The following is a 27,747-nucleotide window of genomic DNA, read 5'->3' as shown; positions in this document are numbered from 1 at the left end:
ACTTTTTTACTTTCTGAATGTAATAATTCAACATACAGTAACTGTTTAATTCATTCATGTAGAACCTAATGGCTTCTTCTTCTTCCATAATTTTCTTCCAATATTCTCCAGTCTCCTCATCGTATGGCGAACAAAAAAGGAGAAGACGGGCAAACATTCAAGTTCAGGTTTACTGACAAGTATGCAGATTACAGGAAACTCTGACTTGTCTGCTTGACAAACACGAACATCACGTTTAGAGTTTCATTAACATGTGAGAAAGTCAAAGATACGAACAGTAAGACCACCGACATGTGTGTGGTGTGCAGACGAGAGCAGTGACTGTGATGAGTGAGAGGAAGAGCATGAAGATCACGCTGATGACACGAGTTTATCTACAACTCCAAAGTCACTCAGCAAATCTCATCAGTGACGTCAACTTTCATACTGCAGGCCGACGTGTATTTGTAGAGGCTTCTGTTCAGCAAATGTAACAACTCCTAATTTTAAATCCCAGCATGCTCAGCGTCTCTGTGGAGTTAACGTGTTCTCCTGGTGTCACATGACTTTCCTCCCAGTTCTCCCAGTTGCACATCCACTGGTAACACCAGACAAACACACTTGCAGCTCTGTCCCTGACTCTATTTGAGTTCATTTATAAATGACAGACAAAGTGACATTTCTGAGTCTCACATACGCCTTCACACTCAAATGCACAATAAATAAACTGATTCAGACGAGGACTGGATTGATGAACTTGAGTCCATTTTTGATTATTTTAATTACACTTCATGACCACAAGAGGTGCCATTCACACACAATTCTGTATTCTATTGTCATTTTTAATTATTCTGATTTCTGTGAAGTCGTCCATTTTTGAATTCTGTTTCTTCAGGTCTTTTCTCACGTCTAGCACTCTGTTCAGTAATTAAACTTATTATTGTCATTTCTGTCACACACTCCGACTCCAGCACTGCAGCAGACCACCTGTGTGTGTCACTGAAATGACGTTGAGTCTGCCGGAGGTTCAGGACTGTGAGGTGGACCCTCAGAGAAGTTCACGAGAAGCCATTTTCTTACAGAGGACAGCGCCGTGTCACCTCACTGATGTCGATGATTTCTTTTTGTAATTCCTGCCTTTCTTTATTTCATTTGACGTCCCTTTCTGTTTTATTTCATTTCATCCCAAACTCATCTCAGTGTTGATGAACTTCTCAGCAGACTTACAGTGTTGTGTATTTCAGTCCACGTTTAACAATAGAAGTATATAACGCTAGATAGGAATTCAGGTTTGTCTGATCGGTGGTCTCGTAGTAGCACAGTGATTGGTGGTCCGGCCTTCAGCTCTGGTGTCACAGGTTGGTTGTTATCCGTGTTGCCCCCCACATTGACAGCCCCCTGTGACCCTGAATTAGATAAGCGAGTTACAAAATGGACGGTGGTCTCGATATTCAGGGTCTCGGATTACTTCTGCTCAGCTCACACTCTTCATGTCTTTTAATGTCACAAAGTGGGCACCTCAGGGTCATCAGGACTGACCACCAGCAAGTGACGTCACACGACGACTGAAGAAAACCAATCCAGTGCTGTGGAGAACACGACCATCTTTGTTGAATTCCTCTTTGAATGTCAAATTAAAGACGCGCACTCAGGATTTCTGTTCATTCTCAGACCCTCAGATTCACATTTGATGATGGAGCCGACGCTTTGATCCGACGCCATTTAAAAATCCCAAGTGTTCAGTCCTGATGTCTCATTAAACACAGAAATCCTGAAAATGAAAATCAGACGAGCAGCAAACAGCAGGACACCTCAGGGGGGCTTTGAGTTCGGTGGTCTGATGTTAAAGAAAGTCTCCATCGGCTTTGTGCTGCTCAGAGATGGACAGACGACATTAATACAGAGGGGTCAGTGTGTGTGTGACCAGAGGGGCCGCGTTTTTACCACCGTCGTTATTACAAGGACTGAAGTATGGATAGAGGGGCTCAGTGAAGGAGTCTGTGAAGGTGTAGAGGTGAGAGCGGGACTGGGCATTGTAAAAGGAGACCTGACCTTCATCATAGTCCAGAAAGACCCCCACTGTCTGGGGCTTCACTCTCAGGGGTAGAATGACAGAACTGTAATTGAGAGCCTCATACTCGTTCTCATTCCTCAGCCACACAGTCCAGTATCCATTATCTGGGCTCAGTGTAATCCTCTCCTTTCTGTTGATCGACTCTCTGGTGACTCCTAAAATCCAGTCAGTCTTCCCCCCAACCTCCACCTCCCAGTAGTGTCTCCCTGAGGTGAATCCTTCTCTGGCCAGGACATTAACACAGTAGTCAAACCTCTTTGGATTGTCCATCACTCCCTGTTGTGTGTCTGTCTGTCTCACTTCTTTCCCGTCTTCAGACACAATGAGATATGGATGTGCAGTCTCAGGGTCAAAAGTGACATCAGCTGAGGAGAACAAAGAAGAAAAGAGGAAGACGTCAGGAAATCAGGGGACTTGAGGAAGACAACAACACATTTACACTCCTTGAAGGACCTGAACATTAAAAAGACAAAGACGTCAAACAGCACGTGTTCAGTTCTCAGCCCACCAAGCCCCTCGTGTGTCTCTTTGTGTCACTGCTCTGCCCCCCTGTGTAGTCGCACCTCTGACCTCCTCCATTTTATCTTCATTTAACCCTAAAGAGCCTGATCACCGCCCTGTGAACATTTTAATAAAAGACGAATCACACAGCGAGGATTTGTTAAAGACACAAACAAGAAGACCACCAGTGAGGCCTGGCACTCGTTCACAGACTCACCAGCAGCTCTCAGACTTGTCGTCACTAACCTGAGGGTCTCATGTCCCCCCTGGCCTGTTGTCCTCCTGTTCCTGTCATTCCTGTCCACTTTGATTCATTTTGCTCAGCTCTGCTCTGCTCTGTCGGTGACTCTGTCACTTTTCTCGTCCTTACACTGTGTTGGTGGCCTTTTATTTAGTAGACCCCCCACTTTATGTTTCTCAGTTCTTTGTCAGAAGTGACAACGGGGGGCACTGAATTTATGACACTGAATCTAACAACACAAGATGGCCGCCTGTCAGTGATGAGGATGAAGTGTCACAAGTCATCAGTCAGCAGGGACACCATGTGACCAGTCAGTACAGGTGAGGGGGGCTTTAATAAGGAGAGGGTGGACGAGAGGACATACAAGGTGACAACACTGATAGTGATGACAAAGGACAGGACAGCAGGACAAAACACAAAGTGGCACTAAAGAGGGGACAGGACTGGACACTGAGGGGCTGAGAATGGACAGCGGGCCCTGTGAGGACTCAGCAGCACTCAGTTTACTTTAAAAAGAGCAAACGTTGGGAGTGAAAACCTCAAGTGTGTCCTCAGTGTTGTCATCTCACAAATACTTCAACATCGACATGCTGGAAATGGGGGACTGAGAAAGGGTCTGCACTGAAACACAAGAGGGTCCTAAGTGACAGAAGGGACATCATGGAGTCTTTAAGTAGCAGGATTAGTGACAATGACACGCAGTGCTAATCGGTACGAGACCACCGAATCAAAATGACCTGCTGAGAATAAAGTCTACAAGACAAACGAGCGTCCTTTGTACCAAGGAAGACATCTGAGGAGTTGTGTCTGCACGAGGAGGGTCCGGTCTTTAGTTCTGTCTTTACTGACTTGTCTGATGTTCTTGAAACACAAAATAAAGTAATGTCCGCCTGCCAAGGATAATCCAGCTGTTTATGACAGAGGACTGTTTAGTGAACTTCATAGGAATAAGATAACTAGCGATATTCAAAGAGACCACCAGGGGGCAGTAGAGGCTGAGGTCTTCCTGTTCCTTAACTAGCAGCTCATCTGCCTTTAAACACACAGAACAAGCAGCCATCCATTGTCATAACCTGCTTATCCAGGGCAGAGTCGAGGGGCAGATGGAGCCGATCACAGCAGGCATCAGGACAAGGCAGGAACAACACATGGACGGGACGCCAGTCCATCAGCGGGCAAACACTCAGACACACATCAGGGCTAACTGAGCGTCACCGGACCACCTAACCTGCATGTCTTTGGAGCACACGGAGGAGACCCTCACAGTCACAGGCAGAACATGCAAACTCCACACAAGGAGCCCCCAGGATGTGAACCCCAGTGTCCTTACTGGGAGATGGCAGCGCTACAACTGTGTCACAATGTCACCCACACAGAGGGACCTCAGCCATTAACTGAGACCTGGGGGACAGTCACAGAGCTCACAAGGTGCTGCTTGTCATGGTCATGAAGGTGACACGTTTAACATGAAGACACAAAGACTACAGACACAGAAAATGAGAATTTCATGACCAGCTTATCAACCGTACCTGCTGAGCTGCATATTCTCCTCCATTCTGTAAATTAATAAATAAATAAAGAAATAAACTTAATGAGTCCAATAAAGAGTGAGACTTGAAAGACCCCCAGTGACCCCCAGTTCAAATATTGTACCTGCATTGGTGACGCGTTGTGACTTTTCTGCAGAAGAAGAGAGCTGTGTTACTGAATGAATAATCAGGTGGTCAACTTAACACATCATCTCTTCAGTTCTCACTCGCTACTTTCATTTACTTTCATTTTCCTCTTCTGAAGTCTTAAAATTTCTTTGCATTTCAAATTTCCCTTCATAAAGACCCCTTATAATAGACAGCAGAACAATGGACATGACAATAGCTGGAGTGCCAAGCACAGACTGAAAGTGGATTTGCAGAATTAACAGCCTACTGGCCTTTGGCTTTGAATCTGCGTGACGTCTGATGAAGAAGGAACAGAATTATTTAGGATTATTAGGAGTGGAGGTCCTACAGTGAGACTTCTGACCGTGTCCTCGTGACCACAGAAACACAGAAATGAACGCTGCAGGTGTAATTAGTGTGACTGCAATACAATAAGACATGTGCCAGTCATTGTAACTGTGGTACCAGATCTGCTCGCTGGCTGGAGACCTTGAAGTTGGCTTTGAAGTGGTGGTTTGATCTTTGTGATAATGCTGTCTGAAGATAGCATAGCGGTCAAGTCTGCTGCTCACAAGCTCTCCGATATCTGCAGTCAAGGTGACACAGGCATCCATTTTCTTAACGATGTCCAGAGTAGAAATCCAGTTGTGTTGAATGAGCTTATAATGTCGACACACCATTTCATGTCTGGTTTGAATGTCTTCTTGTGTTTTATTAAAGTCCTCTTCTTGACAGAACATTTTCAGTCTTGTCCTCGTCTTCTTTGCTATTTACTTCTTAGGAGTCATACGCCTTATTGAATGCCTTCTCATGTTTCTTGGCTTCCTGATCATGCAGTTCCTGGCCTTTCTCTTTCACCAGAGCAGATCAAACTTGTGCTGTCACCTGTCCGTCTTTATCTCTGGTGGTCACAGAGCAGCACAGAGCTGATGGAGACTTCATTTTCACACACAGAGAACAGAAATCAGACCTGCAGTGAGGACCTGTGAAGCCCAGCACTTCACTCTTCTTTTCCCAGGATTCTCTGGGGCTCGAGATTCATGTTAACAGAATGTGACCTTGTGTTGTGTAAGTCAACCTGTAGAGAGATTTTATCTGAAGAAATATTTACAGTACGTGTCAAAGTGAAAACACTTACCAACTTTATACCAAATAAAAAGACGTTAACAGAACTCATGCAGAACATGTGATGTCAGACATGTCACTCAGCCCCCTCGGTCGTGTGCTGCCTGGGTTCAAATTGAGTCTCAGCCACCGTCTGTGCAGTCTTTTCATGTTCATTTCTCTTCAGTTTGTTCTCAAAGACTCAGAGCTGTAAAGTGATAAGTGGGTCTGACTGTGAGGGGCTGTTGGTAGAGACGCCAGCAGGATGAATGAAAGTAAGAAAGAGGGGCTCAGAAAAAGGACACCTAAGAATCAAACCAAAATTAATTTTACAAGATAAATTTAATAAGAGATAACTGGTTTTGGTTTAGTCTAAAAGTAAAATGTTAGAAATGGCGTTTAATAAAAGATAAGCTGGGCTGGACAATGCATGTTTGAGTCGTTATTAACACAGTCCGAATCACAGGTCTGTCCACATCGGGCTCAGTTCTGTCCTAGTGGGTTGGTGTTTGAGGTTTTCAGACTCCCAGACCTCCATTCATCTCATTTACTGTTAAGTTGTGCTGCGTGCGCCATCATTACAAACCTATCAGAGATGTCAGCGCTAGCAGAGAAAGGGAATCATCAGGGATAAGAAACAAACCTCTCATCGAGACGGAGGAATGGAAACACTTTGTTATCCAAATCAGAGTTGAGAGTGAGGAGAGGCAGCACAGCGGACCACTTGTGTGTTATCCAGCGAGGTGTGACCTAAACATCACTTGGATTAAAAGCAAGGAAACATTACAGAATGAATGAAGAATAAAAAGCACACCTTCAGAGTAAAACATCGAAAATGGAACAAAACACAGTTTTCACATCGCCGAAGAGAGTGGCCATCCACGTCATCATTAGTTGCCAAGGAGCACGGCGTGGGAGCAGCTGGGAGGGCCTCTTGACCCTCCATAATCATACCCAACTTAGGTGTAGGAGTGGTGACAGCTCTACCGCGTTTACTTTCCAACCAGTCTTGTCCTAGTATAACTGGATAGGGGGGCTCGGCCAGTGCAGCGACAAGCAGTTGTTTGGGACTCCCTTCCCAGGTTATGAAACACTTTCCGGCCCTGTAAGACCTGGTCTCCCCATGCACACAAGTTACGCTCGTTCCTTGTGCGACCCACTGTCGTGGTAGAACATAATGGCAAGCAACAAAGGTAATGTTACTCCCGAAGTCAAACAATGCCACAACGAGTGCCCATTTAACAACACCACTCCCATATTTGTGACCGCCAGTGGGTTTGACAGAGCACAGTACCTCTCTCCCTTGGCCCAGCTGCAGTCCATTGGCTCTACGTTGAGGGGACAGGTGGGAAGTATTTGCCCCACCTCGCCGCACTTAAAACAAAATTCCACTTCTAAGATAATTTGTCTTGATTTGTTAAATATCATACATCAAATTAGAATTAGAATTAGAATTAGAATTAGAACACTCTAGATGAGAACAGGCCATTCAGCCCAACAAAGCTCGCCAGTCCTATCCACTTGTTTCCTCCAAGAAAACATCAAGTCGAGTTTTGAAAGTCCCTAACGTCTTACTGTCTACCACACTACTTGGTAGCTTATTCCAAGTGTCTATCGTTCTTTGTGTAAAGAAAAAAAGAAAAAAAGAAAACAGCGCAGTGGGGTGAGCATCCGGTCTCTCGGTTTAATTGGAGCCTCCGGGCGGACTCAGGCATGGTGGCACTTCCCTGTCGGACCCTGCGATCTGGCTTCTCAGACCCCCTGACTTGGTTCACCACCAGTTGGCGCTCTAGGACCTCCAGAAGACCGTTCATATCCTTAAACGGATGTCTCCTGACCTGCTGGGCGAGGTAGTCTGGCATAGCATAGACTAACCCCTCGCAGGCTATCTGTTCGACCACCTAAAAAATTGATATCTGCCCGTAGCCAGCGCCAAGCTCTAGCCGGGCGGTCGGGGTCAAATTTCCACTGCTGCTATACCCTCACCTGCTGGCAATAGGTTACGCCGTAGCGCTTGAATATCTCGGGCGGCTTTCACCTCGGGGAGATCGTAATAGGTCTGCTGCACTAGGTCTTTCAGATACGGCACAAAGATGGATGCCCACTCTGTCCGTGGCTACTGGTTCCAAGTTGCCGTCCTCTCGAAGATGGACAAGTACGATTCGATGTCATCCGCTTCTGTGAGGAGAATAATAGGAGGTGGTGGAGGCCGTGCAGACTCGGGCTTTACCGCTTACGCTGCTACCAGCTGTCTCTTGGTTTGGCAAGCTCCGTCTTCATAGCTGCCTGGTCCATCTTGACAACCTGGAGCTCGTTCGCCAAAGTAGTTAGGACTGAATTAAGGTCCTGCCCTTCCGACATTCTTCGGGCTTTATCCTGCCGACTACGCCACTGTAATAAGACAAAGGACAAGCATAAAGGTTAGGGGTGTTTACCCCGTTTACTGCAACAAAATAAAGGTCAATAGTTTTCAACAAATTCATGAGACACATAAGGATGGGTAGACGGACAACTTATAGGGTCGGACCGGAAATTAAACATTGGGATGCTGGGAAAAGCGTGGTGATGGATGGGAGGTTGACGTCATCAAACGGGGACCAGAGGGCAGAAAGGAACCCGGAAGTGTTGCAGTTCTTTAAGTCGTTTGGGCGATATCATGGCGGCGGTGCTTCGTTCTTTCTATGGAAATAAGAAGAGAGAGGTTAGTATGCCGCTGTTGTCCCCTGGCACGACTTGTCGCGGTGCACGCCAGGTCCTTAAGCTGCTCCCCATGCACTCGTGCGTGACAGTGTTTATACCTAAAATGATTACTTGATACATCAGAAAAACTCTACACATTTTTACCACCTTATTAATAAAGACATATGGCACTGAGAAGAATATAATTTCTGGAGCGGTTTGTGTGGGTCGTTAAAGTGCCTGTCCTCCTTCATTTACTGAAGTATAATTGCTGTCTGCCATCAGCCGAGATGATATCCAGGTTTTTCAATATGGCCCTCTGACACACACACATTACTGACACACCAAATCATCTACATCAGATCCAGTCACGTTAGCTGCATGTTTGCTTATTCAGCAGAGGAGGTGAAGGTTGGGAGCATGCACACCACGTGGAGCTTTTTTAAATTTTGGTTTGTCTGACTACTAAAGCAGGTGATGAAGCTGAAAGTGATGACAGATTGGATGATGCTGTGATAAAAGGACACCATGAGGTCCTCATCCACTTTAAATACTCCAAGATTAAGGAGGAGAAATAAGTGCTGATTACTTTTAGAGTAGAAGCTTTCTGTATTAATTTTCCAGTGAAGACTATTATCTAGTTCCTAAGTAGTTAATCTATTTCTTAAACTTCTTTTGTTATAACTGGAACCATACTCATTAAGACAAAACACTTTCAAATGCTGTTATGTGCTCAAGAGTCCCAAAAACAAAAGTCCCGAACGGTTCCACAAATGCCCACTAGAGGGGGTAAAAACATCAAAAAACGCCAGCAGGTAACAAAGAGGCCAAAGTAGAATCTTTATAAACAAAAGGATAATTCAAAAGTTCTGTAGAATTAAAAGAAGCTTTGTGAAGCATAAGAGGCATAAAAGAGTTGCCTAAACAGTAAGGCGATCCAAAGCAAACAACGTCCCAATAAACAATACAATAGTGAAGTCAAACCACAGAGCAAAAAGTTCAAAAGTTCCAGAAATCCAATAAATCAAAGTGCAGCATAACACAAGTAAGTTCACCACTCTCAAGTGCATCCGACTGAACCTCCAGGAACTGTGGGAAGCCGTCCACTTTTACAGGCCCCTGTGGTGATAGGCAGGTGGCCACGACTCTTGAGGAACTGCCCACAAAACACAAAGGAACATAAAAGAAACAGCTTACACACAAAGAAACCAAACGATACTCTAGACTAATACAATTGATATTGTAGGTAATATCAAATTTCTAACATACTTAACAAGATTAACGTTGCTTTCCTAGGATACAAAGCGGAAGCAGAAGCAGTCAATGACTGGCAGTGAGATGGGGCACGTTGTCGAAGAACACCAGGCCCTCGAAAAATGGATCCAGAAACTCCTGTTCAGTCGAAGCAAAAGTTGCAGCAAAATAGATTCAATGCCGGTTCATTTAACTCCATTTGGACCCTATGCCTGATTCCACTGAATTGTGTGTAGCCTACATGTCATTGACTCAGTGTATAACAGATTGGACTCATCTCTTACTCGTTTGGGCTAGTGCATTTCCTCTTCTGAATGCCAACTGTTTTGAGGGTGTTGCCCAAAGTCCACTCTGAAATGTAGGCCTCAGGGAGTCGTGCTGCAGGCTGCATCGGCTGTGCATGTGTGCTCACATCAGGAAGACCTCGGGCAGTGCTGGGCTAATATCTGTAACACTGCGTGTGTCGATGCTGTAGCATGTTAATCACATTTCAGTAAGACATGCACGTGCGTGTAACTTTGTATGGTATGAACCGTGTACGTTCAACAGCTGTATAACTTATACGGACGCCTAAAGAATTGTTTTTTAAAGACATAATGTCAAAGCCCAAGTCAACAAGTGAGAGAACGCTGGATAATTCTGTAAAGAATAAACGTGCATCTAAATTTAAACCGGAATGACTTAGCAAGCTTATTGAGACAGAAATGCTGACACCAGCAAAAAAACTGATGACAACACTTGGTGAAATCTTCGTTTATTGAACGACAGCGACAACATCGTCTGCCAATTGTGCCAAGAAAGCCACACACCTGAAGAATTGAGGCAAATGATGGGGCGATTGGAAGTTGGACTATATGAAGTGTCACCTATCTCAGAAGGGTGACATGGGTGCATTTTCAAAGCTGTGCTGTCAGGAATCTGGAGGTCTGCGTCGATTGTTAAATGAAACTGCAGAAGATTGCCAAATGACAACCAAGCTGTGTCAGTGGAAAACAGCAAACACTGATGGGGTAAAAGTTTTGATTGATAAAGTCTTGCTGGCCATTCAGATGAACATGTCGATGTTAGCAGTGCAAGAGCTGCATGAATTGGTAAAATATGTGACTATTCTGAACAGCTGGCTAGCAAGAATTATGCTTTCAAATTTGTAGAATACATAAACGATATTCTCCAGCAGGAAATCCACAGCATCAGGTTCCATACTCTCATTGTTGATGAAAGCACTGTCATATCTGTGACGAAAATGTTAGTTTTGTATGCTAAATTCTGTTATGATGGTGACGTCAATTTCAATACAGTATTTGTGGGGATTGTGAAGCTGATGGCGTGTGATAGCAGATCGATTGTCGAAGACATCAAAAAGTTCTATTCAGACAACACAGTAAACATGCAAAAGATGGTTATGTTTACGTCAGATGCTCGGTGGGAAGAAAGGTGGGTCTGCTCAACTTCATCGTGAGACTCCACACCTGTTCAAACAACACTATGTAGCTCACCAGGAAGACCTCGCCATTGATGATGCCTGTAAGCCCATCCAGTTAATGCAGGACATTGAGCCGCTACTGTGAACAGTATATATGATGTTTAGCAGGTTGTCGGTGAAACAAACAAAATTCACAGAACTGGCGGCAGTTCTAGACAGTAAGTCGGGTTCATTTTGGCCACTGAATGAAGTGCTATGGCTTTCTAGGCATTTTGCACTACAAGCTTTTATGAGAAATATTCCCGTTTTGATCGAATACTGTAAGAAGCAGGTCGAAGAATGTAATGATCCAATCAGCAAATACTGCATTAAGCAGCTGGCCAACCCACAGATTCGAACTGCACTAATAATATTTGACGACGTGGTCTGTGAATTAGCTGAACTGAGCAGATTATTGCAGCGAAGCAACTTGACACCAATTGAAGCATTTCTGTTTGTGAAGATAAGAATATTAATGTTGCACACTCAGTACTTGGGCGAGAACGTGCAGTGGAGTGAGGAAGCAAAAGCCTTTATAAATGGCGATAAGGAAGTCAATGTGGCACGTATTGTTCAGTTTGTTGAATGTATCTTTTTGCACATGGAGGCTCACTTTCCAGAAAATGAAGTGATAGACTGGAGGTTGTTCGAAGGCACTGTTATTTCCAACACATCTGACTTTGATAATGGAGAAAAAGAAATCATGAAGATGGTTGAAAGGTATCGTCTTTTCCTTAACCAGTCAACTGATCTGAATAAGCTGTTAAAGCGAGTGATGATACAGTATCGCCATTTCCGATTTGTCATGTCTGAAAAGCTCAAAACCTCGTTGCTTCAGACATTTGCCGATATACTGTAGTTCAACATGTACCCAAAGAAGAAGAATCTGTGATGGTGGCTTGCCTCACGGATATCTGTGCAATGTTTCAAGTGTCGATATCAGATTGTGAACGCGGTTTCAGTCTCATGAAGATATATACAGTACATATGACATTTACCATCGAGACAAAATCTCCCAACCATCTTGAGGCAGAAGATTTGGACATGCTGATGCGCATAAAATCGTATCAAAATTCTGGATGAAGAGTCAATTCAGATCATGTTTATCAGTGTTAGTGTGCACACAAGGACAGGCGTCAAAAACTGTAACGGTATAAGTTGTAAGTGTAACTGTCAATATTTGAAGTTTTCGTGGCAGTTAATCTAGCCTCATATAGCAGTGTGTGTGTGAAAAACGTTTCATTTTCATTGGTTTTCTCGCTGTTACAATTTAAAAATGACATAAATGGAAAGCACAGCACCGTGTATAAATAAAATTCTAATTCTTAACTCGCGCAGCTGCCTTGTGTTACAGATCAAGAAACTTTTTGTTCTGCACACGCAGGAAAAACATTAGAGGGAATGTTGCTGATGACCCCGACTCAGTTGTTTCACTAACACAATGTCTTACTTGTGTTTCTGAATGGATGAGTAGTCATTTTCTCAAACTAAATAAGGAGAAAACAGAAATCTTAGTGATTGGCAAAAATGGATATAATGAGGATATTAGAAATAAACTTGATGCATTAGGCTTAAAAGTCAAGACAGAGGTAAAGAATTTAGGGGTAACTATTGACACTGACCTGAATTTTAATTCACATATTAATCAGATTACTAGGAGAGCATTTTTTCACTTAAGAAATATAACAAAAGTTAGACCTCTTATAACTCTGTTGAAAAATTAGTTCACGCTTTTGTTTTCAGTCGGTTAGATTACTGTAACGCACTCCTCTCAGGACTACCCAAAAAAGATATAAATCGGTCACAACGAGTGCAGAATGGAGCTGCTAGAATCCGAACTAGGAAATGCACATCACCCCAGTTTTGATGTCACTACACTGGTCATTTAGAATTGACTTTAAGATACTGCTGATGCCTTAAATAATCTCGCTCCATCCTATATTTTAGAACACCTCTCACCTTACACTCCAAATCGTAACCTCAGATCTTCAAATGAGTGTCTATTTAGAATTCCAAGAGCTAAACTTAAAAGAAGTGGTGAGTCGGGCGGCGTTCTGCTACCTAAAATCTGGAATAGCTTACCGAAATTCACCAGGCTAATATGGTGGATCACTTTGACAATCTGCTAAAAACCCATTATTTTAATATGGATTTCTCATAGCTTCATTTTAGCATAACCCTGATATTCTGTATATGTATTTAATAATCATTATTATTCCTGGTGGCTCTGAAATCCGTACTAACCCCTACTTTCTCTGCTGTTCTTTTTCCAGTTTTCTGTGGTGGTGATCTGCGCTCAATCAAAGCACCGTGCAGTCCCTACATTGATGGATTGAAAGCCAGAGGTCCACACGAACATCATCATCTAATTCTTCCACATGAAGCCTGAAAACCATGAGGACTGACTGAGATCATTGATGTTCGGTAGAATGCTCAGAGTGGGCTGGTCAGGGGGTCTCGTGGCCTTGGAACCCCTGCAGATTTTTTTATTTTCTCCAGCCGTCTGGAGTTTTGTTTTTTTTTTGTTTGTTTTTTTCTGTCCCCCCTGGTCATCAGACCTTACTTTTATCATTTGTTAATTAATATTGCCTGATTTTATTTTTGTTTTTTTATTTTTTTGTCTTTCTTCATCCTGTAAAACACTTTGAGCTACATTATTTGTATGAAAATGTGTTATAAAAATAAATAAATGTTGTTGTTGTTGAACAAAAGAGTCAAACATGAACAATAAAGACACATGAACCCTGACTGAAATACAACAAATGGCAGTGCATCTAAAGTGAGTCCATGAACAGCTGAAGAGACCCTGCTGGTGTTACAAACTGGTAAACGTGGTCCTCATTTCATCTATCAGACACTTCACTCCTTATAACACAGGCCTCTCTAGGCAGATGATCCCAGTTCAGTTCTTCATCATGTCTTTTAATTTTCTCCTGTGTGACTCTCTGCATTGAAATTTACCTCAATAGATGACAGCTGGTTATAAAACATGGAACTTATTTAGAAAATGTTTTACTGGTGGAGCCTTTTAACAGGTTTGTCTTCCTGCGGTGTTCACAGTAACGGTCTATGAGGGAGAAAAGCAGAAAACATTTTCTTTGTCTTGAACTTACGATGATTGATCTCAGGTACATGGTGATCTCGCCCCAGTGGAGATCGACCGGCTCTCATGGGCTGTGTGTGATACATCATGGTGGATGACCTGCAATGTGTGTAGCCTGTGCTCTGAGTGAATACGTGTGTGCAAGTCAGGTGCTTAGTTCCTGTGTATCTGTGTAGCTTATCATGTGTGCCATGACTTATGTGGGTGGTTACAGAGGAGGGGCCCATCACCGCAATAAGGTGGGGTCAACCCACAATCCTTTGCAGTTCATTCAAATGCGCTTGGTAGTTGCTTTTGATTATTTCTGTGCTTTGGGCTTCTAATATTTATTGTACTTTTTTTACCTTTTTTGCTCTTTTTTGACCACTCTTTGGATTTCGTATTGGGACATTGTTTGTCTTAGATTGCCTTTGGTGGCAACTCCTTTATGACTTTTTGTGTCTCAAAGAGCTTCATGTTATTGTAAAGCATTTTTGTAAAGAATAAGATCCAAGCTAGAGTTTGAAGGTAATACCCCCTGAAGTGGACACGTAGAGTATCTTGAAACTCTCCTGTGCTTTGCACTCTCTGGTTCACAACACTTGTGCCTTCTTCACGTGCTGTGGTTCACTCGCCATGTCATCTCCTGTTATCCTGGGCATCACAGGACCAAAACAGTTCATGAAACAGCTGGCAAAGCCCAAGAGAAACTGAAAGGCCGTTCATTTGAGTGTGAAAGTGAAGGTGTTAAAGTTCAGGTAAAGTGCTCAATTAAACATTATTTAATGAAGGGCAATGTCTTATTAGGGAGTGGTGTGAGGACTAATGTGATTATTATACTAATTCTGTCAATGTTCAGATATTCTGGTGCTATTTGAATGATAATAGGGGCCATTTTTGGATCTAGTGAACACAGTTTTACATTTAAATAATTGCAATTACTGTAAGTTGTGTTATCCACTTTATGAAGAATGAGCTCCCTCTTAAAGACTGCAGGCCTCTCCGATCATCGCCTTCAGTCCAAAGACTTGACATTTCTCCATTTTGTCTATTATAGTAATGTGTGTATGAGTTGTTTTCATGCAGTGACATCATTACAGTTCTGTACAGACTTTTTCATTTTGTCTGATTCATTTAGAAAAGATTTTACAGTTAATTGTTTCAACACCGTATTTGCACTTTTTTTCTCCAGCCTTGACATGCTTAATCATCTTTATTTTAATTTTGAGCAAAATTACTTTTTTCTTTCATAATTCTGACATTATAGAAATAAAAAATAATAATGAATTATTTCTTAAGATAATGTTGAAACTCACCTTCATGACTTTTCCATGCTCTGCTAAATATTGCAGAGAAAACATTAAACAATTACATTACAACATTGCACATCATCTGAATGACACCTCATGTGTTTCTAGCAGTCTGACATGAGTTTCTTTGTACCAAGTCCTCTTATCTAAAGGATTTGTTCAGTGAGATATCATTGTACCAGCTGTGCTACCCGTCTAAGATGGGTTGAAATCTAAATAATCAACGCAGAGCTCAGTGATAACGTTTGAAGTACACCTTCTGTTGGAGTGTATTTTGTAATGCATGTAACAATAAAATACATTGCATTTGTCTTTCCAACAGATGGCACATCAGAAACATTTTTAATAAGAAAATGTACTCAGACAGACACGTATCCTTTTATTGAGGTGGATCATCTTTGGATGGATTGTACCTTTAAGCCTGGGGTCAAACTAGAGTCAGAAAATGAGTAGCGAGAGACAATATATTACAACACTAATCACCTATCCATTCATCCTGCCATTTTGTGAAGCCACTTATGCCAACACAAGGCTATGAGACACAAGGGGACATGGCAGCAGCAACAAGAACAAGGCAGGAGCTGCTCTTGAATGACTAATGCAGGACACACTCATGCATGTATTGTTTATTAACACGAACATAATGGTACAATGGTAAGTCCATCTGTTTTGATCGTGTCCCGCATTTGTGAACCTCTGTTCACCGGATTTGTCAGCCCTTCCATCCCTCGTTCTTTGTGCTTGTTTTTGATTTTCTTTGTCAGACATTCCAGCCCTGCTGAGGATGATGTGACACCTGAAAGAATGAACATTTTCAGCACAGTTTATTATCTTACGCTAGCTATTTGGCTTTGTTCACCAGACATTCCTGCCCTCTTGTGGATACCGGATGACGATACGCCCGGGCACAAATGCCAGCCGGACAGACGTCTTAGTGCTTCATATCTATAGATATCAACGTATTTATTACGTATTCTATGCATTTATGCATTCTATTGTGTTTTTTTGTTAATAGTAAATAATTATTTTTATTTTTGAATGTTATTTTTGTTATTTTGTTAAGTGTGTACTGTGTCTTTAAATGTCCTGATATTTCATATGTTTTATGGACGGGCCACCATGACATCACCGCTGCTGGGTCCTCCCTCAGCCTTGATTAGCAGAAGCTCAAGGAGTACTCAGCAGTGGGTTTCATCATTTGGAGGGGCTTGTGAGAGTATTGCCTTTTTTACTTTCTCGTATACAAAGTATAGAGAAAGTATTGTAATTGTCCAAAAATTCAATGTCGAGATTATGATGAATCTTGATGTTTTAGACCTCCCTGAGTCCGAAAATACAATTTCTGGTATTATGTCTGTGTTTCTGTCTGTGTGTGTGTGCAAACGTGACAACTTGAGTACACTTTCACTTAGGTCAACCAAATTTTGCATACAAGTGTTAGGTACAAAACGTAGATTTCTAACAGCTTTTGAGCTATTTCTGCTACCTGGGAGTGCCAGCAGAAGTTCATTGGGATGCACGTCCAGGTGAGGATAAAAGGGGACGCCTCCCTCCATTCGATAGCTGGAGTCGGGTGGAAGAGGACGAAGCCTGGAGGAGAGGAGTGGAGGCGGTCAAGAAGAGGAGAGGCATTTTGAGAGGCCTGGGCTGAAGGGGTGATTGCTGCTGGGACACTGGGTTGTGTGTGTGGTATTTTGTATAATAGTATGAATAAACGTGTGTTGGTCTTTGAACCTTCGGTGTCCACCTGTCTGTGTCCAGGCTGTTCCCCACACTGCACACATCAAAAGACATGAGTCTCCTCAGGTCAGTCCAGTCTGCTCTGGCCCTTCTTGTACAGCACCACTGTGTTGTGAGACCAGTCTAGTTTGTTATTTATATGAACTCCCTGGTCCTTGTAGCTCTGCACCACTTCCACCTCCACGTCCTCCCCCTGAATGGTGACTAAGCTTGTCACCGTTTGTTTTGAGCTTGTTTGTGGATTTTTCTTATTTTGCTAACAATTTCTTTTTCAGTTTTAAAGATCTTGTATCTGCCTTTTACAAGACAGAAACTCTTTCCCCTGATGGGGGGCTTTCATTAAGTCTTTTTAAGCAACTAAGAGCTTCTTCCTTGTGGGCCTGCTAGACCAAGAAGCTGGACACTATAGTAGGGGTCAATCTTAACAAGGCTGAAGGCCTACTGGGCAGTAAAGTCTGTGTTGATGGGGCTTTAGCCCCTTTTAGCCATCGGATCCAGCTGTGAATCTCAACAAAAATATTGTGATGGACGGTCGTGGCCCTTGCCCAGCCGAGAGGGCAGCATACACAAAGGACCGGGGGAACAGATGTACACAGGACTAGAGAGCAGCCCCCCTGGATTGCTGTGGCTCCAATTATTCCATCAGGGCTTAATGGGAGTTGGAGTTTGGAACAACCTTGTTGGGTTTAGTTGGGTCCTCCAGGGGGAGCTGCAGAGCCCTACATTGGGCTTCCATCACACCTGGGGGTGATTCCAGATCTGGCTAACAAGCCCTCAGAGCACTCGCAGGACCAACATAAAAGGAGCCACCTGACTTCACTCAGAGAGCCAGAGCTGGGAGGTGGAGGATGAAGCTTACTAGAAGGAGTGGAGTTGGAGAAAGAGAGAGAAGAGAAAGAAGAAGAAGAATAGAGTGTTGTGTGCTGTGTATTGGTACTTGGGACTGTGCTGTGCAGGTTGGAAAAGAGGGAAGGTGTTTCCCATGAGGAAAACTAAAAGGGTGTCCTTCTGAACTTGTGTCAGCATCTGTCTGTGTCGGGGTTGGGCGGCAGGACTGCTCTCTGGTAACCACCATATGTAGAGAGAGAGATTGCTTGAGTTTGTATTGTGTTAGAATTATAATGCAGTGTAGATACTGTATGTTTACTGATGTGTGCATCAATAGTAAAGTTTTTAATAGGCGTGAGAGAATAATTTGAAGGTAACAATAGTTAAGTATTTTGATGTGTTTTCCATGTTAAAATATAGCATTCATCTTAAAAGTATAAAAGGGTTAATAAATGTCAGAAACCTGTTCAGGCAAATCAGGAAACCAGATAAAGGACAAGTGAACAGCACAGACAAGAATGTACCAGGAGCAGGCTGACGTGAAACACCAAACGTACTAAGAGATCAGCAGACGTCCTGTAAACAATTAAACTGGACAGATGACACATACACGGAGACTTCAAGGGTGATACCTAAACTAAGAGACATGAGAAGAGCAAGAGTTTAACGGAACAGACTTTTATTTCAATAAGTCATTTTAGTATAAGCCAACAAACCAATCAGAGTAAATGTCAGGTGACGTATAGGCGTTAATCAGCACTGTTATGTAAATTTAGTTGTTTATAAAATTGACCTCTGCCCTTTTTCCTTTGACCATTCAGACTGTTTAGTAACAGACTGCTGTGATGGATGCTCCCTCTTCAGTATGGTGCTGCAAGAGTAAAGAAACGACGCAGATGGACAAGCGTTCTCCTACCTGAATACTGACTCAAAAAGGTTTTATTAGACGTGTCCTGGTAGAAGATAAGTTTCTTTTTTTAATTAATATGTTGATTTCTACCTCATAAATAACCTACTCCATTGACCAGACATTCAAATGAGCGTATGATGAGCTCTTCTAACAAAGGTGGGAATCTGGGTGACCCCACAGAGAGAGCAGAGCTTCATTGATCCTCCTATCTATCTATCTATCTATCTATCTATCTATCTATCTATCTATCTATCTATCTATCTATCTATCTATCTATCTATCTATCTATCTATCTATCTATCTATCTATCTATCTATCTATCTATCTATCTATCTATCTATCTATCTATCTATCTATCTATCTATCTAGCCTGCTTGTCCTTCTCCTTTCAGCATAAATTGTTGGTCATCCACGAATATAAAGCAAAAGTTCCTTAAGTCAAGGAATGCGCCTGTGTGCTGTTTTTTTTTTTTGTGTCATAGTTGTTATGAAGAGTGGCACAGCAGCACTTTGGTAGCACAGCTACGTCACAATACGTAGAGAGGGGTTCATGCCCCTGGTGGACCCTGTGTGGATTTTGCATGTTCCCCCCTGTTCATGTGTGTTACCTCTGAGTGCTGTGGTTTCTTCTTATAGTTCAAGGATAGGCAGGTTGAACTGGTGATGTTAAACTGGCTCGGTGGTGTGTGAGGGTGAGTGTGTTCACCTTGTGATGTGCTGGCGCTCTGTCATGCGAACTGCCATGAAGGGGTAATAAAACCACACTGAACTCCTTTATCTGTTAATGTGTATTATTAACAGGCTGAAATGTTAAAGCAGAAAACATACAAGTGCTTCAACTCTGCCAATACAACTCCTGCTCTCATAATTAACACAATGAACACTGGGAGAGGCCTAACATAACACAGACAAAGAAAGAACTTGTGAAGATATTCAAGGTTCAGCATCCATGTGAGCAGCAATAATAACTAAACAAAACAATAAAATAAAATGTATAAAAAAAGACAGAAAATCTACACAATGTGCTCAGAATGAGGGACTTATTATACAGTAATATACTGTACATATGGTCTTGGTTTGATTACACATACCAGTCCATCTTACGTTCATATTGACGTACAACTGGTCCTTCAGAACTGAACACAGTTAGACTACCTGTACTTGCCCTGGAATTTGATAATATGGAGATTTTATTATAAAGTGACATCTTGTTTCACAGAATTACCCAATCTTAAATGGAATCTGATAGATGTAATTGTGGGACCAGCCCTATTGATTTTTAACATTTTTGCACAAGTAGTTTTTCAGATACATAATTTATTTAAATATACATCTGTGCATACACATGGGCACACACACACACACACACACACACACACACACACACACACACACACACACAAAGGAATTTACAAATGAAGATTGCTGACAGCTTGTTTGCCCTTCAAAAGCACATGCTGGATGAAGAACAGAATTAAATGAACACAGAAACACGCACACATAGACATTAGAACCTTAGACCAATTTGCTGTAACAGACGGCCGGTAGCCCAACCCAGCCAGGATGCCCAAGCAATGGAAGGATGGAGGAAGGCAGCTTCTCTACAGCACTGCCTCCCCCATAATGCTAAATGGCAGCCCACCGGGTTATAGCGGTGCCTCGGATTCCCACAGGGCTCCATGGAAGTTGCAGTCTGGCACAGCCCCATTGGGTTCCATTGGTGCTGCCAGGGGTCATTGCAGGAATGGCTGAGCCTTTTGTGCTGCACTTCCACCACACCCAGAAGTGCTGCCAGAAGAAGATCACTGGTCTCCTGCAGCACTTCTGGGTGCCACTGCTCAGGAGCCAGAGTCGGGTGGAAGAGGACAAAGCTTGTCAGGAACAGTGGAGGCAGAGAGAGCGAGAGAAACAGAAATAAAAGGAAAGAGAAAGAAGGAAAGTGTGCTTTAGTGCTGTGTGCTGTGCAGGTGGTAAACGGGAGAAGGCATTTCCAATGAAGAAAAATAAAAAACATATGTGCTGAACTTGTGTCCTGCGTCTGTCTGTGTCGGGTTTGGGATGTCTGGTGCGCCCTCTGCAGGCCACAAAAAACAAGAGCAGACCATTCAGCACAACAAAGCTCGCCAGTCTTATCCACTTAATACTTCCAAATTGACATCAGTCTAGTTTTGAAGTCCCTAACGTCTTACTGTCCACCACACTACTTGGTAGCTTATTCCAAGTGTCTATCGTTCTTTGTGTAAAGAAAAACTTCCTAATGTTTGTGACAAAATATACTCTTCACAAGTTTCCCACTGTGTCCCCGTGTTCTTGATGAACTCGTTTTAAAATACAAGTCTCGATCCACTGTACTAATTCCCTTCATAATTTTAAACACTTCAATCATGTCACCTCTTAATCTTCTTTTGCTTAAACTGTAAAGGCTCAGCTCTTTTAATCTTTCCTCACAACTCAACCCCTGTAGACCTGAATCAGCCTAGTCGCTCTTCTCTGGATCTTTTCTAGTGCTGAAATGTCCTCTTTGTAGCCTGGAGACCCAAATGAAGCCAGATGAAGCCAGTGTGTTATAAAGGTTGAGCAGAACCTCCTGTGACTTGTACTCCACACATCAAGGCGCTATATAACCTAACGTTCTGTTAGCCTTCTTAATGGCTTCTGAACACTGTTTGGAAGTTGATAGCTTGGAGTCCACTATGACTCCTAAATCCTTCTCATAAGGTGGACTCTCAATTTTCCGACCGCCCATTGTGTATTCAAACCTAATATTTTTACTTCCTATGTGTAATACTTTACATTTACTGACATTATATTTCATCTGCCACAAATCTTACCAAGCCTGTCTGCTATCCAAGTCCTTCTGTGATGATATAACAGATTCCAAATGATCTGCTAATCCACTGATCTTGGTATCATCTGCAAACTTAACCAGCTTGTTCCTTATATTCCTATCTAAATCATTTCTATGTATTAAAAATAGCATCAGCCCTAGCACTGCCCCCTGCTGGTCACCACTCTTAACATCGGCCAGTTCTGATGAGGTTCCTCGCACCATCACCCTCTGCTTCCTGTGTTTGAGCCAATTCTGCACCCATCTAAAAACATCACCCTGAACTCCCACTTCTTTTAACGTGATGCCCAACCTCTCATGTGGCACCTCATCAAATGCTTTCTGAAAGTCCAGATAAATAATCTCATCTGCTCCACTTTGATTGTATTCTTTTCTTGCGTCTTTATAGAATTCCAGCATGTTAGTAAAACACGACCTCCCTTAACTGAATGAGCCCATTTTGACTGTTCAGTAATTACCTTCATGTGCATCTTATAATATTTCCTAAGGTTTCAATGGATCAAAACCCCAATGGCCTTAGTTTGTGTTTCTTCTGGGCTCTTGCTGCACTTTGGTCACTGCTCACCTCTGCCCCCCATCTCATCTTCACCGCTGCACTGCACTGCTCTTTAGTCAGCTTGCTATTCTCAGTTAAGTACCCACTTTCCACAATGCTGAAATACTCTCAGGATAAACTTCTTCATGTTAAACAAGACATTGGTACTATGCGGCACCCGAAATACTTTATCTATATCATGGATTGGGATGCCGTCATCACCAAGCTGCACCTGGAATTCACTTTCCTGCCCAGGGTTTTGGGAATAAGGGTGTCAATGTACCAAACTTGGGTTATTTTGAACTAAATTATGGATCTGCACATAATGAGCTCTCAGCTTCTAACATTGCTACGTAAAACACAAGGCCTATCAATGGCAAAGCACTGGTAATGATGGAATTCAGTACAGACTGCAACCTTGACTTGTTATGTTCAACTGAAACTTGGCAAAAACCAAATGAGATTGCATCTCTGATCGAGGCAACAATGTCTGGTTAGGTTAACTTTACAGAGGCTGGCAGCTCAAGACAATATGGAGGACTTGCTGTAATTGTCAGATCTGAGCTCAACATGAAAAGAATCTCAGCTGAATGTCTGCTGTCCTTCAAGTGTCCGTCTCTAAGACTAATAATGAAATCTGATTCTTCCTGACTTATTGTTCTCTGTTGTCCCATCACTAGGTGGTATAGCGGGTCCACAGCTCGCTGAGCAAAGGCCATTTTAAATAAATAATCACTGCTCTCGTGGCGGCTTAGCGAGGGGGCGTTGGGCCATGGCAAGCCACGGGACAATCAGCGGTGTGGGCGTTTCTCACCTAGTGCACAGGTGCGGGACTGCCCACATCCGTGATTGTACCGTGGCTAATATGCTACAGCTGTCATGGCCCCTCGTCATTTAAAAGAAGCGCGAGTCGGTTGGAGGAAAAGAAACGACAGAAGGAGAGAGGACGGAGGTTACCAGGAGCGAGAGAGGAAGCAGGTCGGTGCGAGAGAGAGATAGAGAGAGACAGAGAGACACACACGGAGCGTGTGGTCGAGCGAACGAGCGCTCGTGGGCAGCTGCGAGGAAGCAGGGTGTTAGGCCGACACCCAGGCGCTAGAGTTGATGTTGTTCCCGCTGAGTGAGCAGGTAGCGGGAGTAACCAGAGAAGGATGGCTGGCTGCGTAAGGCCGAGAAGGCTGTGGGAGTTGGGAGGCTTGGGTGGTAAACTCCCTGATATGAGTGCTGGTTGTCAGGGAAGCCAAGTCTCCGAGGCTAGGATGAGTGCCAGACCGAAGCCAGGGATCGGGAGGTCTCCAGTCTCGGGTGTGAGTTGAAGAGGGCAGCTGCAGAGAGCGTCTCGCCTGCTACAAAGCCCAACCGGGAGAAGCAGGTGAGACGCTACCACAGAAGAAGCATCGGGCTTGTTGTCAGTGATTTTAAAAGACTGCTTCCAAAGAAACATTTTAACCTCTGGTTTTAAGGATTGTTTTTTCTATTTATTGATTTTACCCCCACGTTCTTTGTTATGGATTATTTATTGAATTTATTTGAAGCACTGCACTTTATGGACACTTTGTTTTTGTTTTGATTTCATTTTAAATACAATACAATACAGTTTATTTTTGTATAGCCCAAAATCACACAGGAAGTGCCGCAATAAAGGCACTGTTTCATTTCAACCATCCCCTTGCTTGATTTGGTATTGCCTTCACTGACTAGCTCACTCGGTGACATTATCGACGGTGTTGGGTTCAAGTGCTTCCAAACAGCAATGGGAGTGTGGAGCCAAAACCCACATCGTCACACACTAACACACCTGCAGTTCTCATGTGATGCTCAGGCTTTTCCTCAGTAATTCCTTCCATTAATATACTTGCGATGCACATTAAGTTTACAGCCCCATAGTTCCTTGGATCTGTCGATCCCCTTTCTGTAAAGGTCGACACACACAGAGGCGCTGAGCCACCCGCTGTACCACCATGTCTGTCTACTCTGCCTGTTCACTTCATTTGACCCAATGTGTTTAGTTTCAAATTAAATATTATTGGAGTTGTTCACTTCATTCAATTTCCTGTTCATTTTACACTACATATACGGTAAGTTAATGAACTTGATTTCATATTATTGTACAGTAAAATCGATTGTATTATATTTTAAAATCTGATTTCCTGCAGTATCACAAAAGTTACATGAAAGTAGTGAAAGGCCATTCTGTATCAGTTTTTCATTTTAATTTCTGGTGGAGATATGGAGATATTTTTGTACTATCATGCTTGTATTATTTAGTTTCAGCAATTTAGTTCATTCTTATGTGTTTATTAGAATATATTTACTGTTTGTGCATTCTAGAAACTGCCTGATCTATTATTTATCATATTAGTGTTTTAATTTTAACACTGTATTTTTTCTAGCCATTTCATATTGTTCAGATGCCTGCTTTACATACAGTATGTTATACATTGTAGTGCCAAGTGCCACAATGGATGGATCTTCTGCTCTTCACATGGCTCTTTGAGGTGTCTCGCTATCCTTAACATCACTGCTCGTCTTTTGCGCACACAAGTTGAAAAGGCATGTGCTTTGCTGGCCTGCCATTTATATACAGTAGGTGCCCCGGCCACTGGATGTAATGCCAGCTCATACTTGGGTGACTCATCCCTGGCTGATGTAACTTGTCGGCGCCTTTACAATATCTTGTCTTTTTGATGTCAGGTATATTTGTGTATTTTTTACTGATATTGTTTCACTCATAACCTCAGTAATCACTTATGTTTTCAATATTATTTGAACACTTGTTGGCTGTCAGTGGCACTTACTCTCCAAGGTATTCCTCTGCCCTTCCTTAAGGGCTCTCCAATTCAGTGCCCATCTCATTTTTGACACACAGAATTACCTTCTAAGTGAGGAGAGCTACAATGATGACTGAAACTCAACAAGAACAGAAGGAGAAAAAGAAATACTGTTCATGTGTTTATGTGAGGTTTAATAACGTAGAATATAAAAGCATAATGAAGTGGATAAGCAGAAACATTCAGGCCAAGCATTTCTTGAGTTTTCCATTGGATCCTGGGATATTTAGCCAGTCCTGACAGTAGTGGAGTTTATGAAAATCAGATCATCCATTTACTGAATCCACTTGTAACAATCGCCCTCACGCTCAGATGGCAGCAAGTTACACAATCGGCTGAGCTGGAGTGAAGTTCGGACTCGATCACGTCAAACTGTACTTACCCTTTAGTTTCTTACTCACCCACCACTCAGGCTCCCTACTCAATGGTAAAAACAAATAAGATGAGCACAGATAAACGGTTCAGTACGTAAAAAAAAAAAAACTGTACATATTGGAAAAGGAATTAAAAGTAAAACAGAGAGTCCCCGTATTCTTCAAACCCGATGCAGGTGCAAATCTATACAGTGTTAGAGAAAAGAAAAAAAACTCATGCAACCCAACCGCCATTATCTTAACCTGAAAACATATACAAATTACAAAACAACAATCAAACATTGGTATACACAAAAGTCCAATGAAATCATTGAAACTGTAGAGATGAGAAAAGAATAAAAGCCAGCCAAGTCCCAAAGAATGAAAATGACAGAAAACCCGAATTCAAACAGTGCGATTTCAAAGTACGAATCAACACAGATGACTCCTGATTAGCAGTCCGACAGCCATGGGAAATGGAGGATGAAAAAGTCCTAAATACCTTGCTGCTGTGTGTAACCAGATGAACTGTGATGATCTGTGGAGGCCCTCGATGAAATCATAGCAGTGCTTGAATTGATGGGTCCCACTTGTTTAATGTCTCCTCTTTCCTTTTCCCTCTCCTTTTCAAAATGCGCGATCCTAACTTATGAAGTACACAACCTGGAAGTAACGGAAACTCCACGTCCTAAAGGGTCAAGTGCAGTGTGAGGAGACTCTTGTTTAGGTATATATATATTTTATACGTAAAAAAGGTCAGACAAAACACAACACTTTTAGAAACATCAAACACAATCGACATTTTATGTAGCCCACCTACAGACAGCCCCCTCATTTTTGGACAAGGGAGGCCCGTAGTACAGTTTGACATCGGCCACATGTATTATGTCAGTTTTGATGTCTGTTCCTGTCCCCCTTTGAATAAGGTAGCTAACTGGCCCTTTGCATTTAATTATTTTTGCTGTTCCTTCCCATTTAGGCGCTAGCTTGGCTGAGAATTTACGTACAGCATCTGAGAGGTGGTGGGCTCTAGTCCAGACTAATTTTCCCACCACTAATAGCACCTCTCGGTGACTGGCATTATAATACTTAGGATGTAGCACCCACCAACCTCACCTGACATCTTCGCCATAATTGTTCCAAGTTGTGTATGATGTAGTATGATCTACCTGTGGTATCAGGAGACGGGGGAATGGCTAAAGTCGATCAAGTGGGCCATTAAGCTGTCTGCCTAATGCAACCAGAGCAGGAGTTTCTCCCATAGCTTTGTGCACAGCCATGTTCAAGGCAAACATAAGCTCCGGGAGCCACTTGTCCCAGTCCTGATGGCGGTCCCATACAAAGGAGGCCATCATGGTCTTCAGGGTCCTGTTCACTGGTTCCATTAGGTTTGTTTGGGGATGGTATGATGTTGCCAGTTTTCTCTTTACTCCCTATGCGGTGTAGAGCTCTTCCAATATGGAACTCAAGATCTCTGGACCCTGATCTAACACAAGATACTTTTGAAACCCCCCAAGTGGGTGAAGATTTCATTGTTCAGGTGAAGCAGATCTTATGGTCTTTGCCTCAGTCAATGCAAAGAGCTCCACCCAATTGGTGAAGTAATCAACCACCACCATCAGGACAGTCTTTCACGAGGTAGTGGGCGGAAATGGCTCCATCAAGTCCACTCCTAACATCTCTCTGGGTTCCTTAGCTATGGCCAACTGGAGATGACCGACAGGCTAACCTGGTAAGGTTTTATATTGCTGACATACTGTACAAGACAGGTCTTCAAATGCAGATGGTGGGCCACCAAGCCACTTCCAAGATCCTCAGCAGGGTCTTCACTCGTCCCAGATGTGCAATGAATGAGCAGTTGTGATAATGAGCCAAGAACTGGGCAACATATTCTTCCTGGACAACCAGCTGCAATTTTGTTCCTCCCAGGGTAGTAGGAACTGACCTATACAAAACCCATTGAATGTTCACAAAATGTATGTGAATCGGTTTTGGGTCAGTTGTCCCCTTCAAAACTCCTGGCACAGTGGACTGATGGATTGTCCATGTGCTATGTCCATCGTGTCCAGGTGTAAGTTTAGAGATGGGCCCCCAGGCAGCTGGCAAACCACTCCCAAAGTTTGCAGTCCCCAAGATAAGGCATCTGGAACAATAAAAAATAAAAATTTTAAATGAGAAACTTTGAAGGCGTAGTGCCCACCTGGTTAGCCGAGAGGATGTTTCTGGGTGATTGAACACCCAGGTCAGAGCATTATGGTTTGTGTACACCTCAGAATCAACTCCCTTCAGGAAATGGTCCAATTTCTCTACTGCCCACACAACTGCCAAACACTCTTTCTTCGAGATGCATAGGCTATA

The 27,747-nt window shown here is 42.9% G+C and overlaps 1 protein-coding gene across 1 annotated transcript; it reads right to left on the bottom strand.

Moving 5' to 3' along the window:
* Nucleotides 1-723: 723 nt before the first annotated feature.
* Nucleotides 724-9,881, bottom strand: LOC120518507 (erythroid membrane-associated protein-like). The gene is made up of 5 exons (XM_039741374.1): nucleotides 9,775-9,881; nucleotides 9,292-9,392; nucleotides 4,449-4,523; nucleotides 4,325-4,351; nucleotides 724-2,418 (listed from the first exon to the last, which is right to left on the bottom strand). The coding sequence occupies exons 1-5, from the start codon at nucleotides 9,879-9,881 to the stop codon at nucleotides 1,874-1,876; spliced, it is 855 nt and encodes a 284-aa protein (XP_039597308.1). The 3' UTR covers nucleotides 724-1,873.
* Between the last annotated feature and the right edge of the window lie 17,866 nt (nucleotides 9,882-27,747).

Source organism: Polypterus senegalus, chromosome 1, assembly GCF_016835505.1.
Source record: "Polypterus senegalus isolate Bchr_013 chromosome 1, ASM1683550v1, whole genome shotgun sequence".
Classification (NCBI taxonomy): Eukaryota; Metazoa; Chordata; class Cladistia; order Polypteriformes; family Polypteridae; genus Polypterus; species Polypterus senegalus.
This window is presented reverse-complemented; position numbering and strand designations above follow the sequence as displayed.